Here is a 14,844-nt window from a genome sequence, read left to right on the forward strand (position 1 = left end):
CGGGGATAGGGTCAGCTTTTTGGAGGCACAGGGGGAAGCCCACCCCTGGGACTGCACTGAGGCATTTAGACTGGGGTAGAAAGTAGTTTTCACACCAAAGAGCACTTTAAATCAGGAGTCCTGGGAGGAGAAGGCTTTGTCATGCTGAATTACACCCAGCAGGGTTAGGGTGGGGAGCCTGCGGGAAGGAGCTGTCTCTTACAAGGATAGTAAAGGGCTAATGGTTGCCATTACTCCAGGTTTGGTCCTAAAAGGAAAGCCAAGATGTGACAGCTTGTTACCTGCTGGGCCATAAACCTCTGTGCTCTCACTGGGGAATTTACAGATGGAAAAAAATCAATCCCCTTCAGCTGAAAAGTGGAAGATACTGTCCAGGGACAGTTTTGTGGCTGGGGGGATGCTGTGGGTGCTGGGCTTTGCAGACGGGTGGGGGATAGAAGCGAGAGATCTGGAGGGACCATTAAATAATCCTGCCTACAGTGTGACTCAGTCCTGTGTCCGGTTGTTGAAAGGAGCAAGAGGAAAGGGATACAAGCTGAGCCCAGAAATAGTCTTGTGCCAGTAAATTCAGAAGGGAGATTCTAGAGAAAGAGGAAGTAAATAGAAAAAGCCTGAATATTTAAAATAGTGTTACAAAATTCTTTCAACTCAGCAGAGGCAGCTGGGGAAACTCTGAGGGGACTTGTACAAAGTGATCAGAGCCAGGTATGCAGAGGAAACCAAAAAGAGAGAAATCTAAACCCCTGATGATCCTAAAGGAGATCTGATGTGCTTTGGCGCTGCAGTGAAGGTAACTGTTCCTGGGATGTGGCAGCAAGGACAGTGAGATGGGATGGGTAAATACAGGGCGTGTGAAGAGTAAAAGGCTGCAAGTGCAAAACTAAATTCACTCCTGGAGAACAGAAGCAGCAAGGAGCTGAGGAGATAGGAGTGTCTACACTGTGAGAGGCTGCCTCAGCCCTGCTCCTTCAGGGCAGGAAAGGGGAGCTGTTATGTCCAGAAAGGATAATCTGGAGGAATTTTGTAGGAAAGGCTGTTATTATTCAGTGATTCCAGACTGAGTGGTTGAGCTCAGCAGGCCAGAGGGGTTTCACAGTGAAGCAGTTAATCACGTATCAAACCCCCAAAGCCGCTGCCACCCCTCCAGTCCTGGAGGGGAACAGGGGAGTCTAGCATTTGTCCTGAGAATGAGAGCAGGCAGCTGCCATCCACCTGGGCAGATAGTATTTGTACAGCCTTGTAGAACATTTGATTCCAAAACAAAGTTGTAGTTAGTGACATCTTTTAAAATAGGGCTCTAAACCGCCCCTGTAAACCAAACTTGTTCAAAATCAGAAGGAAGAGCATGCCTCTAATCTGGCTGGCTTCTCAAGCGTGCTGGCTGCACAGTAGGACTGATATCCATTGGAGTGGTGGTGATTTTTTTATCTGCCCTGCTTTGGTCAAAAACCTGCATGAGAAACGTACTACTTTTATGTGGAAATCTAATTTCCCATCTATTTGTATTCCCAGCTGGTTTCTAGCTATATGTCCTTATACCAGCAGTGTCCACTGCACCTCTTTTCTATCCCTGGTGTTGGCTTTGATGCATTCACACAGATCAGTCCCTCATTTTCCTAACCCTTCAACCCAAGCTCTTTGCATTTGACTCTTCATGATGTGTAACACCAGGGTCTTGTCATGGTCTTGTGATTTGTAGCATGGGTCTTCCCCTGCCCCAGACATTTCCGTCTTACAGCCTCCCAAACCAGAGCGGCTGCTCCTGCTGTCCCTTGTCCCCAACAGCATGATCGTGCAGTCTGCACTGCTGAATCAAATCCCTTCTCCATTGCTCCAGTCCTCAAGGTCATTATAATCTTTCTGTGTGATATCCTGGGCTCTTCTAGATTGATGATAGCATCCCGTTTTGCCTCATCAGCAGGTTTTCTTTGCATTCTCCTGCTTTTTGTGCCAAGATCATTAATGTAAATGTTAAGCAGAATAATTTTTGAGGCAGAAACTCAAGGAACTGTACTGGTAAACCCCCTTCAATCTAACACATCATCTTTCAGCTGAAGCAATTACCGTGCCCCTTTCAGGTGACTCCTTACCCACTTCACATTTCATATGCCAGTCACATCTTCTCTAGCTTAGCTAATAATTTACTGTGTGGCACCATTTCAAATGTCTTACTGGAGCCCAGACAAGTGAGATCTACTGCATTTCCTTTGTCGCAAAGATCTGTGAACTTATAAAAGGAAGCTATTATGTTAGTGTTGGTGTGCGTCAGGACCCACACTGTATGATATATTGCAAATATGTTATATCTTATGTGATGCCCAAGGATCTGGAGAGGGGAGTTCAGTGGGAGGCATATGTCTGCAAAATACAAAACTATTTCTACTAATCAGGGCTGGAGAAGACGGGTGTCACAGAGTTAGTGGATGGAACAACATGCTAGCAGATGACATTCGCTCAGGAGTCATTTGAAATGCTAACTTCTGTGTCTAAGGTCAAATGAACTACAGCTACTTGGGAAAGAGAAAGAGCTGTGGTAATGTTTTTGAGTTTATGGCCAGATTTTAAAGATATTTGGGTCCTGAGTATTTGGCCCGTGTAACTTGGAAGTCTCTGTTCCATTCCTCTTTGATGACATTCACGTCCCCTAGATACCATTTTCTTTAGAAAATGAGACTTAACATTTCCTTATGTTCTGGAGTTGATCTTTGGTGCTGCAAGTCTAAGGATTAAGTAGAATATTGGTGTGTGTGAAGTATGGGACAGAAATGAATTATCCAAATACCCTGGTGTTGTGGAAACCAGCAGGATGATCTCTGAATGCCATGTTCAGCTGTGATCATTTTGACTCGGAGAAGGATAGAGCCAACACAGAAGACTTTGAGCCAGGTGATGAAAGCATTTAGTGACTTGGAGATGAAAGACTGAAGAGTGGGGCAAATAGATGAAGGGAGCTTAAAAATAAACATTCAATATTGATTATTTATCCTTTCATGCAGAAGAAGAAAAGGACAGTTACGTGGTTAAACCCATTTATAGAGAGAAACTCTGCACCAGAGAGAAATATTTTGACACAAGGCATAATTAACATGTGAAACTGTCTTCCAGAAGGTCTCATCAAGGGCAAAAAGTGGAGAAGACAGACAAGCAATTGCTGTGAGATAACCCCAGCTATGTAAGTTTAGATAATTTTTTATTTTTAGCTTGTTTTCATGGAAATGGGACTTGTGCAATCTGCTGTCTGGGTGCAGGAGGCAATGCAATGGTAGTTGCTGTCTGCAAGCTCAAAACTGAAATCACTTCTTGCAGTCAGACAACTTCTTTTTAAAGTCCCGACGATGCGCTCCGGCGGGCAGGCACAGATCTCTGCAGAGGCCAAGAGCCAGTGGCTCTGCCAATTTGCACAGAAGAGCCGTAGGTCAGTACACCTGGGAGACCAGAGCCCGTGTGCTCCTGCAAAACCAAACCCAGCCCTGGCGAATTAGCCCCAGGGCTGTTCTCTTAAGCACAGGTGTGAGAACAGGGCTGCAGGTGCAAGTCATGAGGCACAGGAGACAAACAGCAGGATGGGGGATAAGCACAATGCGAGAGCTGGGGGAGGTGTTGCGGGGGCTAGACTATGGCAGAGCAAATCTGGGCTCACAGTGTGGTGAGAAGGTGTCAGTGAGCTGGCAAGTGAGCTTCTGAGCTGGCAAGTGAGCTTCTAACCTGGCTGTTTCGCTGTGCTTTGTGCTCTGAATCCTCCTACTTGTAGAGAGATGTATTTACTTTTAGGTGAAGCAGGGTACTTTTTCTTATGTAAATGTTTGCTCCCCTCACATAACATTTCCTTTCCCTGGTTTTGTTTAAAGAAGCGTATCTGCTTGCCTTAAGGACCAAGGGATGCTTGAGGCTGGGGACTTGGAGTCAATATGGGGAGTCAGGGAGAAGGTGAGAGAACTTGAGGCTGCAGCCATCACTGGGTGAAATACATCCCCTGGGGTGGTCTCTGAGCTCAGACATGGAACTGAGGGGGTAACCAGCTCCCGGTGTCCCTGTGGTTTGGCGGTGCTGTGCTGGGTGGCTGGAGGGGTGTCAGACACAGGTGCCTGCAGAGTCAAGTTACCCTGCTTTTGTTGGACCTAACTAATCCCTTTGTGGATTTTTGTCATGTGTGCACACAGGCGTGCTGCAATGTCCTGCCTGCGGAGAGGTTATTTTTGCTCTTGCCACTCTTCTGGTCTCCTGTAGAAGTCACTCAACCTGGGGAGAGAACAGGTCTGTCTTTGATGCAGGACTATGGAAAAATCCCTGCCCTGAGCTGTGGTCTTTGTGCATAGCATAGCACGGGATCCTCTGAGGAGGAAAGGACATTCAGGAATTTGTCTTAAAAAGCTAGCAGTGGGGACTGGTTTAGGAATTCCACTTTGAATGCTGAATTACTCTCAATATGCAAGGGTCAGTGACAGCTCACTGCAGGGTGAGACTGGTGGCTGATCTGTGTTTTTCTTGTAACCTCTAGTCACGGGAGCCCTTTGCATAATTTTTATCAATGATGAGTGTCGCTTCCAGACGGATGTTGCATAATGCCATGTGGTTTTCTCTACACTTGCATGGAATCGTGGTGTTGGCAGTTTTTCATTACTTTCTGCCTGTGGTTTCCTTCTCTCTTATGCTGGTGCGTGGTGAAGGCAGAAGGGCTGCTGTGATCCTTTGAGTGCTGTGAAGTGCAGGGACCCACACGTCTGGCAGTCTCTCCTCAAAGAGATGCAGAGCCCACCCCTCTGGCCTGACTTGGTGTCAGAAATACAGCCCGCTTCTGTCAGCTAGCAGGGATTTATCCACAGGGTAAACTCTGCGGAGCTGGGGAGGCTTTCCTAAAGGCACCTGCAGGCTGAGGCAGTTGTGTCCCAGCTTTTGCAGGCTTGGGGACCAGACACAATATTGTCCTGTTACAGTGGCTGAGGTCATCCTTCCTCTTCTCCTAGTCTAAATGAATCCCATGACATCGGCTGGCTGCCCTGTCTGGGCACAGGACTTTATTGCTGCTCTTTTCTTGCTCTCCTCCTATCACTTATTTCTTGAAATGTGAAGCCCTAAGAGGCAAGGTCCTCACCCCAGTACTGAGCAAATCTGGGGGTCTGCTTTGACTGCACGCTGTTCCTGCTGCTTCTGGCTGCTCTCTCAGTGCAGCTCTTCATGTGTTGCCATGCCTTGACTTGTCCCCCCTGCCCTGCCAGCTGCCTGCCCTCAGGCCACTAATGATAGCCCCTCTGGTCTTTTAACCATGCTTGCAGCCCCTGGGGATAATGTGTGGTTTAGACTTTAATTCCTTTGTTTTCCTAAAGAGCACATGCAAGGTAGTGCCAAAACCATCTGATTATGCAAGACAAGTGCCATGTTTGCTCATCACTGGCTTTCTGGTGCTTTTTCTACTCCATGTGAGTTTGTCCTGCTAATCACCAGTGCTTCAGAGATGGCCACAGCCCGGTTCAGGCAGAAGTTAGAGGGATCTTTGGGGCCTTTTTGTTTGACTACACCTGCCTTATCTACCTCTTCCTTACTTATTTGTTCTCTTTTCCCTTCTCTCACCTGTGTGCACTAAATTTTGATTGTGTTGAGTACTTAACCATAACCTCTTGTTTTGTCTATGCAGACAAGCCAAAAAGAGGTGGCATCTTTGGTCCCCTGGTCCCCTTCTTAACTAATGAGCTTTTATTTTCTTCTGTTTTTCAAATTTGTATTTGTAAAGATGGATTTACTGGTCTCCTATGTTTCCTCCCTATCCTGTGTCCTGTCCGTCTGTGTCCACCCCTGAGACCCAAATTTCTCTTGTTTCCTGCTGGATTAGAAAGTAATCTGTTTATGGAGGCCTTCCATGGTAGAAGAACTGAAACAATATTTAATTTCTTCACTCTCCCTTTACATCAGTTCCTTGTATTTAATTCCTTAAACATGTTTAAACACAAACTTTCTACTTTTGCTGAGCTGCAGTTTTGTGCAATTCATTGAAATAGCCTTGATTCCAGTTAGAATGGAAGTATTTCATCACTGTCCAGTAAGAAGTCCCATCCGGCTCTCATCTAAATGGAGAACTGAGAGCTTGGCCAACCATTTCTGCAGCAAAGAGGAAATATTTTCACTGTTTCCATCAGAAATAATCTTTGCAATTGCGAGATGTTCTGTGGTTCCCACCGGATGACAACCTTTCTTCTGGTACTGCTAAAGCCAATGCCTACGGTTCATCACACTTTTACTGGTCAATGCGCTGATCTCAGTTCCTAATATTTGCTGTGCGGGGGATATTCCTTATCACCATCTTGGTATTTGTTGTTGCCGTTGCTACTCTCTTGCCTATCCCACTCCTTTTCTCTCTGCTTGGGCAGGCGAAGGGGCTCCCACCAAGCCAGCGTTGCCCACTGCCATTGCTCATCCCTGGCTGTGAGCCCTGTGACTCAGTTTTCCTGCCCAAGCCTAGTTCAACCCTGGCTTGGGGCCACTCTTCCCAGAAGTATCCCACCCTGGGGTTTGGGTAGCTCAGCATCTTGTTTCTACAGTTGACCCAGGGAGCAGTTGCTGGTTGCCTTCCTTCTAACAGCCTGTTGCATGCTGGTGTCCTCCCTCACACTCCTCTTGGTTAAACAAAGCAAAACTGGCTGTGCTGAGGGCAGACAAGGTGCCCGAAGGGGGTGGTTCGAGGGTGAGGGTCTGGGGCAGGTCTTCATGGGAGACATGAGGGTTTACAGGCAGAGGGGTTCATAAAATCCCCAAAGGCTTCTGCGGGCTGACCCCTGAGCTCGGGATTCTCTGCACACAGAGGATGCTTTGAGGTTAAGAGAAACCTCATAATGACTCTGACATGGCATGAACAGAAAAAGTCATGCAGATCTTCAGTCCTCTGAGGAGTTGAGCCTTTTCCTTCTGCTTTTGTGTATCCAGTGATGTTTGAGGAGCAGGAACATTTACAGCATACTACCTCTCCTCCAAGCCCTTCTCAAATGCCCCAGGTAAAGACCTTGGTCACCGTTAATTACAAAGGATTTATTCATTGGTAGCCTCAGGCACAGAACAGCTTAAACAGAAAAAGCTGAAAGTAGGCAGCTGGAGAGCTGGCGAGATGGTTTCTGTTCATACCACTGCCCTGAGGCCGGATCAGGGCTGCCTAGCCCTTCCTGGAGGTCTCCAGTGAGATGATTTACTCCTGTTCTCACCTCCATCTTTTCTAAAAGAAACAATCATGACCTTTTCTCCTAATCCTACACCTCCTTCCAAACGAGTGCTGGCTCAGGGAGATGCATCCTTCAGACAGGGACCTGTTGGCAGGGGGAAGTTTCCTGGGCAAAAGCCACCATGAGGTTTATGCCTGTGCGTGAACGGGGAGCACCACCCCTGCCGTGCAGTGAGGATGGGCACAGCCATTGCTGAGGGTCTCAGTGAGTAAGAATTTTCCCTTCTACCAGGCTGGCAGGAATTAGTCATGCCTGAGCAAAGGTCAGGAGGCAGGCTGCGGGAGGCTGGGGTGGGTTGCATGGTAACTGGGAGCTGAGCAGCAAAACTTTTGCAGCATCACAGGGCAGCGTCAGGGCAAGGCTGGAAAAAGAAAAAGGCAAACGAGGGAAGTGGTAAGTTTGGCAGCTCTTTCTTTCTGGGTGTGCACCAGTGGGGGCATTTGGGAATTACCCTCTGGAATTGCAAATGCTTCCCCTTTTCAGTCATGGTACGATCTCTTCGAGGTTTCATCTGCAAGGCTGCAATGAGCTGACCTCAGTGGGCACCCACAGAACCTTCTCCTCCCTCCAGCTCGTACTCATCGTGCCCTGTCTCCTGACATGGGTGTATTTACTTTTTTGGGGCTAAGCCAGTAGAGAGAGCTTAAATTGGATGAAATTATCCTGCTTGAGAAGAAATGGGCAAGCAGTAATTGCAACAACTTGACTGCCAAGAGGCTGCAGACTGCAGCCAAAACTAAATTCCTTAGAAAGGTGTAGAATCCCTGTTCATCGGGGGGATGGGGAGGGTGGCAGGCTAGGCTGCAGCCTGAGCCCCACTGCTCCAGCGCTGGAGTAGGGTGACAGAGTCCCGTCCTTACAGGCCATCTGCTCCTCCACATCTCTGTGACCTTTCTGGCATGAGAATAGTGGTTTTGACCATATTACCAGCAAAAAGGGACAAATGTGAGACCCACAGGGATGCTAACTCAACACAACCTTGCTCCTACATGATCTTTCCTATGTGTCCAACCAAGAAGCAGTGCTATCAGTGGAGATGAATGTCAGTGCAATGCATCGTTACAGAGCTAACAGCTGCGACTGGTGTGGAGCAGGGTGAGAAGTGGTATTTGCGGCAAAACTAGGGACCAGTTGGGATTTGACTCCTGGCAGCGGTTTTGTGCCAGCGAGAGCGGCGGTGGCTAGGGGTGGCCATGCCCTGGCATCTGAGCCGGGCTGGGCTGTCCATCCGCAGAGCAGCCCTGCAGCCCCCCAGCACGGTGATGCTGCTGGGGCCATTGCAAAGCAAATCCCTGCCTGGAGCTGGCAGGCGATGCTCCACGGCTGCCTGCTTGGGGCTGCTGTCAGGGCTCTGGCCATGGGGCTCCGTGCCCCAGCCTGGCTCGTGGCCAGCGGGGTCCTTGCAGCAGCAGCAGGGTGGGTGTCGAGGGGCTTTGCACTCCGGCTGGTCCCGGGGGGCAGCCAAATGGAATCTGAAAGTCGCAGCCCCGTGGCTGGCGCTTCCCTTTTCTGCGGTTTCCTTGCCTTCTCCAGCTCAGCAAATCTGGGCGATCCTGACATAATTTCCCCGGTATGATGCGCTCATTTTCTTTCCTTGAAACCCTGCCCCTGCCCAGCGGCCAGGGATAAAAGGAGGGCATGGCCAGAGGGGCCGAGCATCGTGCAGAGAAGAGCCCCGCAGCCCCCCAGCTCCAGCCCCGCTCGTGGCTCCCTTGGTTCCCGCAGCACCATGAAGGTCCCCGCAGCCGCCCTGGTCGCCCTCCTCCTCGTGGCCACCTGCTCCCCGTCCCAGGCGCATCTCGGTGAGTCCGGCGTGGCCGCGTCTCCCCGGGGCTGGGCCAGCCATTGCTCGGGGACCCCCGTGGGACTCAGGCATGGGGCCAGGGGTCTCCGGGGGTGCCACCGCCAGGGAATATGACACAAGGGGGGAGATGGGAGATGGCAAATCCTTGGGGAGCCCCAAGTGCTGGCAGGGCCAGAGCCTGTACTGCAGCCCAGGGTCTCACCATGGTGTCCGTCTGTCCCTCTGCCCTCACAGATGGTGTCCCCACCGCCTGCTGCTTCAGCTACCAGCATCGCCCGGTCCCGCGGAGCCTCATCGCCTCTGCCTACATCACCAGCAGCAGCTGCACCCAGCCGGGGGTGATGTGAGTACCCACTGCTGCCGAGGGGGGGACGGGACGTGGTTGGAGACACCCAGCTTGCTGCTGGCAGGACCCAGTGCCAGCACCCTGCTGCTCCGGGCAAACACCCCAACACAGGTTTTCTCCTGACAGCCTGGTCACCAAGAAGAAGAAGGAGCTGTGTGTGGACCCCCAGGCACCCTGGGTGCAGGCGCACTTGAGTCACTTCCAGGCGCAGAAGAACTGACACTTCCCGACTGCCACCTGCTGTGCCCCTGATGCTGCCCCTGGCACGCAAAAGTGTGTGAACTGCACCCTTCTTCAACAGGAAAATTTATTCTATTTAACTTATTTAAGTTAAACTAAGTATTTTTTGCTAAGAAAAGGGAAAATACAAAAATAATTTAAATTATATCCATATAATAATTTTAAAAAGTGTATAATTTCAGCTATATCCTTATGTCTGTTAATGAAGAATCAGGAGTTCTGATGCTGAAATAAAGTATTTGTGCTATCAGCCCCTTTGGGTGTCTCTGAAGTCTCTGCTGGAGCCATGACATGGGAGGAGGGACCCATGGGGGCTCCCTTGCCCTCCCCACACCCTGGATTCACTGCTCTCCTCTGGATGGGGTGGCCTCGGCCCCACGGCAGCTCCCATGGCGCTTTGACCCCCCCAGCCCAGGTTAAGCTCCAGTGCCACCCAGCACATCCCCACGGAGTGACACCAGCATCTCACCTGGGGCTGCCAGTGCCAGCTCTTATTTGGGAATAAGTGGGGCTGGAGCTGGGGGGCTGCGGGGCTCTTCTCTGCACGATGCTCGGCCCCTCTGGCCATGCCCTCCTTTTGTCGCTGGCCGCTGGGTGGGCGCAGGGTCTCAAGGAAAGAAAATGAGCGCATCATACCAGGGAAATTATGTCTGGATCACCCAGATTTGCTGAGCTGGAGAAGGCAAGGAAACCGCAGAAAAGGGAAGCGCCGGCCACGGGGCTGCAACTTTCAGATTCCATTTGGCTGCCCCTGTGGGGACCAGCTGGAGTGCGAAGCCCCTGTGCTCCTGGAAGCCTCCCTGAAAGCATCTGCAGTGTCAACTTCTTGTCTTTAAGGGAATTATTGACACGAGTGACAAGTCTGGTGTGGTCCAGTTTCCTTTGTTTGCCATCTTCGTTGCCACTGCAGTGAGTGGACAGGCTCTAGGGGCTGCGGGAAGATTTTCCCCGTGGGACAAGGTGATTCCTGGAAACCTGGAGCCCCCTGGCACAAGCAGGGTCATCCCCATGGGTGCCCATCTCTGGGGGCCTGGCAGGGGCTGAAGGCCAGTGCTAAACCTCCTGGCACCTCTCCTTCTGCAGCCACCCCTCTTTAACCTATTGATCCATCTGGGGAAAAAACAACCCAAGGCCCCAAACCGCACCCCCCCCCCCCCCCAACCCAACCCGTCTCCCACTGCTCGCCTGTGCCTGCCTTTATCCCCGCCTCAATCCTCATCCCACCAGGCAGGCAGCTGCCCAGGGCATCCTTAAACCCTACACCCGGGCAGGGGCTGCTTCATCCTGGTGGGGAGCTGGGGGGCATTGGCCTTGGCCCTTTGGGTTCCCCTGCCCTCCCAGGAGCTCCCGCACAATTCCTGGGTCCCCAGGGGGATGCTGAGCCCTGCTGGGACCCCTGTTTTCTCCCGCAGGATTTACATCATCTCACTCCAGCGGCAGGTCAGAACAAGGTGTTTTATTAAACCCGTCGCGTACAGTACGTGCGATAGTGTGGAGGGGGCGATGGCAGGGAAGAGGATGGAGCCAGCTCCATAAATTAATGAGATGTGAATACAGGGATAATTGCAGGATGTGAATAAACACAGCTCGTGGGGAAGGCAGCTTCAGGAGGTACTGCCTGATGACTCCTGCTGCAGGAAGTTCTGGAACCAGGTCTCTTCTGGGTCCACACAGACATTCCTCCGCTCCACCACCTCGACACTGAGGGAGAGAGAGGGGCTGCGTTAGCTGGGGGGTGCAGGATACGGCCATGCCCTGGGGTTCCCCCAGTAGCCTGGGGAAGCCTGCTGCATCCAGCCTCCGGCATTCCCTGAAGGTGCTGATTTTTAGCAATCTCAGAAACCTTGCCTTCCTCCCCATTTTTCTGGCTGGCAGCTGAAACGGGGGACTTTGGAGCTATTTTGGATAAAGCAGTGAGGAGAGAGGTACGTGTGATGAGCCAGAGTAGGGCTCCCCTATCCGTGCTGCTTGTTGGGAGTGGCTTGTTTTGGGGGATCCCCAAAGGCAGGACAACTGGGAGGGAAGGTGGGTGAGTGCCAAGGGTGGAAAGAGGGGTGCCAGGGAGGAAGGCTGGGTTGGGGCTGGGGGTACTCACCGCATAGCCCTGCGGGGGCAGTGGGAAGGTGTCTTCTTGTAGTCTTTGATGAAGGCGGCAGGGATTTCCTTTTTGACGAACATGTCCCTGTAGCAGCACTTGCCATAGGAGCTGCGGACTGGGGAGGTGAGAGGGGTTGGTGCTCTCCCTTGGTGGTAGGTGTTCCCCTGGGGAGTCTCCTGCTCCCTTCTGCTACAACCCACCCCCCCCTCCCCCCGTCATCCCCTGTGGTGCTTCTTTGCCCCAGGGCAGGAGCCCCCAGTTCCCCTGTCTGCGGGGGGTTATTACTGAGCTCCCCAGCTGGGGTGATGAACCATCCCCAAGCCTATTTTGGGTTATTTTAACAAGAACAGGGCAGCCCTGTGCTTGGGCAGCTTGTGCTGCCCCTCAGCCCCCCAAACCCCTGGCAGAAACAGGAGCCGAAGCTCTCACATCCCTCCCCAAACCCCTGCCAGGGAGGGAGCTGGGGACGCCAAGTGGGCAGCTGTAGGGAGAGGCTCGGCACTGGTACTTACAGGAGATGCCCTGGCTCCCAGTCCAGAGCGTCGCCAGCAGCAGGGTGAGCACAGCCAAGGAGAAGACCTTCATGTCCATCCCCTGGTTTGGTCAGCTGCAGCACCGGGCAGCTCTCACTGAGTCAGGGCCACTGAGAACTACCTGCCTCTTATGCCTGCACCTCGGTGTGATATACCCCCCAGCCAAGCTTTCCATGACAGCACTGGACTCTCCCTGGGGAAAGAACCGCCCAGAGATATTGATAAAGGGCAACCAGTGAATGGAAATTCCTTCTCCTGGCTCCTCCAGCCCCTGTGGTACCTGAGGGCTGCTGGAAAGTGTGGTGAGCACCCACCAGCTCTGCACCACTGGTGATGCGTCGGGGCCAGCAGTCTATATTGGGTTTGGTTGTTGCTGCCAGCAAACCACACAGGATGATGCTTGCGCCAGCAGAAGCCCCCGCTGAGTTTATTTTCTCCACCTGTTGTCAGCTGGGCTGCAATGCCTCTCTTGCAATTTTGCACCAAAGCGAGTGGCTCAGCAGCGGCCAGGCTCACCCCAGTCCACCCTGAGACCCATTGCTGCCGCCCATCGCAGTGACTGTGCCCATCACGGTGCCTGTCAGAGTGGCAGTGCCTGTCACATCTCCTTGTGGCATCCCGGGAGCGTGGGCTGACAGTAGGACCTGACCAGGCATCCCTCGGGGGAAGCTCTGCTAGACTTTGCACCAAGGGGTCTTTGCTCATTAGCATGGCTGATGAGGCGGATGGGAAGCCCTCTCCCGGTGGGCTGTGCCCACCTCTTGCCTCTCTCATTCGTAGCTTCCCCACATCCCGCATGGACATGGTTTGGCCCCACACTCCCCTGGACTGCTTCATGGAGACATCCTTGGGGCTTTGGCTCTTCCCAGCCCCTTACTGACCCCAGCCCTTACAGAAGTGGTTTAACACATGGGCAGGAAAGCTGCCAGCAGCATCTGCCCGCTCCCCAGACACTTGCACAGCCGCATATTTGCACATGTGAGACCATGTTTAATTCTGTTCAGTGCGTTATACAAAACATAACCCGTGGCGCTGCTCCCCCTTAACCCCTCTGCTGCCGCTGGGCCGGTGAGCGCAGCCTCCCCGCCAGGCTGCTGCTGCCTGCGAGGGGCACGGGCAGCTGCCGGCACGCTGGGCTGGGAGCGCGGGGGCTGGCAGCGGGTCGGGACCCCAGCACCCCATAGGGTTGGCACATCCCCTCTTGGTGGGATGCCAGGGATGGCAAAGGCCCTTTGCCTTTGGGGAGATGGTGATGGTGACAGCGTGATGGGGAGGAGGTCCTCAATGAGCTGCTGTATCCAAAGGTGGTGTCCCTGCAGCCACCTCTGCAAAGGAGTTGCCTTTGCCGTGTCCTGCCTCCTGTGGAGGGGACTCTCTGTGCTGCCTCTGGCAGCCCTGCTAGCTGGGGATGGAGAAGGAGCTGACTTGGAGGCTCTGCTGGTACCTCTTCACCCAAGGCCTGCTCGCCTGGGCACAGATCTCCTTCCCGTTCCTCACCCTGAAGCTGGGGTAGAGAAGAGATGGGGTTATCAGGGTAGTGGCATGGGTACCCGAGCGTTGAGTTTCCGAGGGGCTCGGAGGCACAGAGGATGAGGGTTGGACCCACCAAAGCAAGGCACAGGGTCTAGAGGGGCTGGGTTTAGGGTACTCACATCACAGCCTGGTGTGGGCACTCGGGGCTGGTGGGGTAGCAGGCAACGATGTTGTCCCTCTTGATCCTTCTCATCTGGAAGTTGAAGCAGCATTTCTCTGGCACAGCCGGGGCTCCTGGGGGGACAGCGCAAACTCCGCTTAGCCTGGAGATCCCCACCTCCCATCTCAGCCCTCCCACTGTGGGCATGGGGGCTCTATGAGGGGAGACCCCCTGCACACCATGCATGAAGCAAACCCATCTTGGTGGCCCTGGGGGCCGTCCCCATGCCCCAGCCCACGGGGACAGAGCGGGTGGCAGTGCTCACTCTGAGCCAGGCTCTGGCAACACAGTGCCGCGAGAAGGAGGGCACAGACCACCCTGGCCACCTTCACCATGCTGGAGGGCTGCTCGGTGGCACTGGGGCAGAGCTGCCGTCTGCTGTGGTCAGGGCCCCCAGGCTGCTTTTATGGGGGGGAGCGGAGGGGCTGGCTTCCCCCAGGGCCAGTGGTTGCGTAGATAGGGGAAGAACTTGGTCCTCTGCCATGTCCCAAAGCACAGAGGGTGAGCAATACTCATTGCCTCCCAGCACAGCCCTGGGAAGCGAGAAGGGGCTTGGAATATTTTCTGCATTCCTGCCACCAGCTGGTGGCCAGGTTGCTCCCAAAGTTTGGCTCCACACTCCTGTCCCCCCATGGCAGGAGCCCCAGGGCAGGTAAGAGGGTCTGGGGACCTCCCTTGGATGGGACCAGGGCCAGGCTCAGCACCCTGCAGGGTCCCCAGTGCACACTCCTGACAGTCCGTGTTCTCCCCCTCCACTGCAGTTTTCATCCTATCGCTTTGCATCCCATCCCAAGGGACAAATGGCCAAATACTGCCCCTCGTCCTCAAAAAATCCACAGAAAAACAGCTTCTGTTTGGTTGCATCAGGCACGTGTGAGGCTCTGTGTTATTTTTGGGGGTGTTCGGGGCCCATTAGGGCTGAGAG

General features: G+C 53.0%; 3 protein-coding genes across 3 annotated transcripts; 1 reads left to right on the forward strand and 2 right to left on the reverse strand.

Annotated features, from left to right (window-relative positions):
- Positions 1-8,823: 8,823 nt before the first annotated feature.
- Positions 8,824-9,710, forward strand: LOC119153980 (C-C motif chemokine 3-like). Its single transcript, XM_037401026.1, has 3 exons — positions 8,824-9,007; positions 9,244-9,352; positions 9,482-9,710. The coding sequence occupies exons 1-3, from the start codon at positions 8,935-8,937 to the stop codon at positions 9,573-9,575; spliced, it is 276 nt and encodes a 91-aa protein (XP_037256923.1). The 5' UTR covers positions 8,824-8,934; the 3' UTR covers positions 9,576-9,710.
- A 1,489-nt stretch (positions 9,711-11,199) lies between these two features.
- LOC119154052 (C-C motif chemokine 7-like) lies at positions 11,200-12,278 on the reverse strand. The gene is made up of 3 exons (XM_037401225.1): positions 12,206-12,278; positions 11,691-11,808; positions 11,200-11,296 (listed from the first exon to the last, which is right to left on the reverse strand). The coding sequence occupies exons 1-3, from the start codon at positions 12,276-12,278 to the stop codon at positions 11,200-11,202; spliced, it is 288 nt and encodes a 95-aa protein (XP_037257122.1).
- A 948-nt stretch (positions 12,279-13,226) lies between these two features.
- On the reverse strand, positions 13,227-14,281 carry LOC119158179 (C-C motif chemokine 3-like). The gene is made up of 3 exons (XM_037409788.1): positions 14,185-14,281; positions 13,879-13,993; positions 13,227-13,730 (listed from the first exon to the last, which is right to left on the reverse strand). Exons 1-3 carry the CDS (start codon positions 14,252-14,254, stop codon positions 13,625-13,627), a joined length of 291 nt encoding a protein of 96 aa, XP_037265685.1. The 5' UTR covers positions 14,255-14,281; the 3' UTR covers positions 13,227-13,624.
- Between the last annotated feature and the right edge of the window lie 563 nt (positions 14,282-14,844).

This window comes from Falco rusticolus, chromosome 1 (assembly GCF_015220075.1).
Source record: "Falco rusticolus isolate bFalRus1 chromosome 1, bFalRus1.pri, whole genome shotgun sequence".
Classification (NCBI taxonomy): domain Eukaryota; kingdom Metazoa; phylum Chordata; class Aves; order Falconiformes; family Falconidae; genus Falco; species Falco rusticolus.

Bases quoted from the DNA above. Each gene is read 5' to 3' on its own strand.
- LOC119153980 (XM_037401026.1), top strand. From the start codon at position 8,935: ATGAAGGTCCCCGCAGCCGCCCTGGTCGCCCTCCTCCTCGTGGCCACC. The intron at 9,008-9,243 runs GTGAGTCCGGCG...CTGCCCTCACAG, and splicing joins CCCGTCCCAGGCGCATCTCG to ATGGTGTCCCCACCGCCTGC. The intron at 9,353-9,481 runs GTGAGTACCCAC...TTCTCCTGACAG, and splicing joins TGCACCCAGCCGGGGGTGAT to CCTGGTCACCAAGAAGAAGA.
- LOC119154052 (XM_037401225.1), bottom strand. From the start codon at position 12,278: ATGAAGGTCTTCTCCTTGGCTGTGCTCACCCTGCTGCTGGCGACGCTC. The intron at 11,809-12,205 runs GTAAGTACCAGT...TCACCTCCCCAG, and splicing joins TGGGAGCCAGGGCATCTCCT to TCCGCAGCTCCTATGGCAAG. The intron at 11,297-11,690 runs GTGAGTACCCCC...TCTCTCCCTCAG, and splicing joins TGCCCCCGCAGGGCTATGCG to TGTCGAGGTGGTGGAGCGGA.
- LOC119158179 (XM_037409788.1), bottom strand. From the start codon at position 14,254: ATGGTGAAGGTGGCCAGGGTGGTCTGTGCCCTCCTTCTCGCGGCACTG. The intron at 13,994-14,184 runs GTGAGCACTGCC...CTGTCCCCCCAG, and splicing joins TTGCCAGAGCCTGGCTCAGA to GAGCCCCGGCTGTGCCAGAG. The intron at 13,731-13,878 runs GTGAGTACCCTA...TCTCTACCCCAG, and splicing joins TGCCCACACCAGGCTGTGAT to CTTCAGGGTGAGGAACGGGA.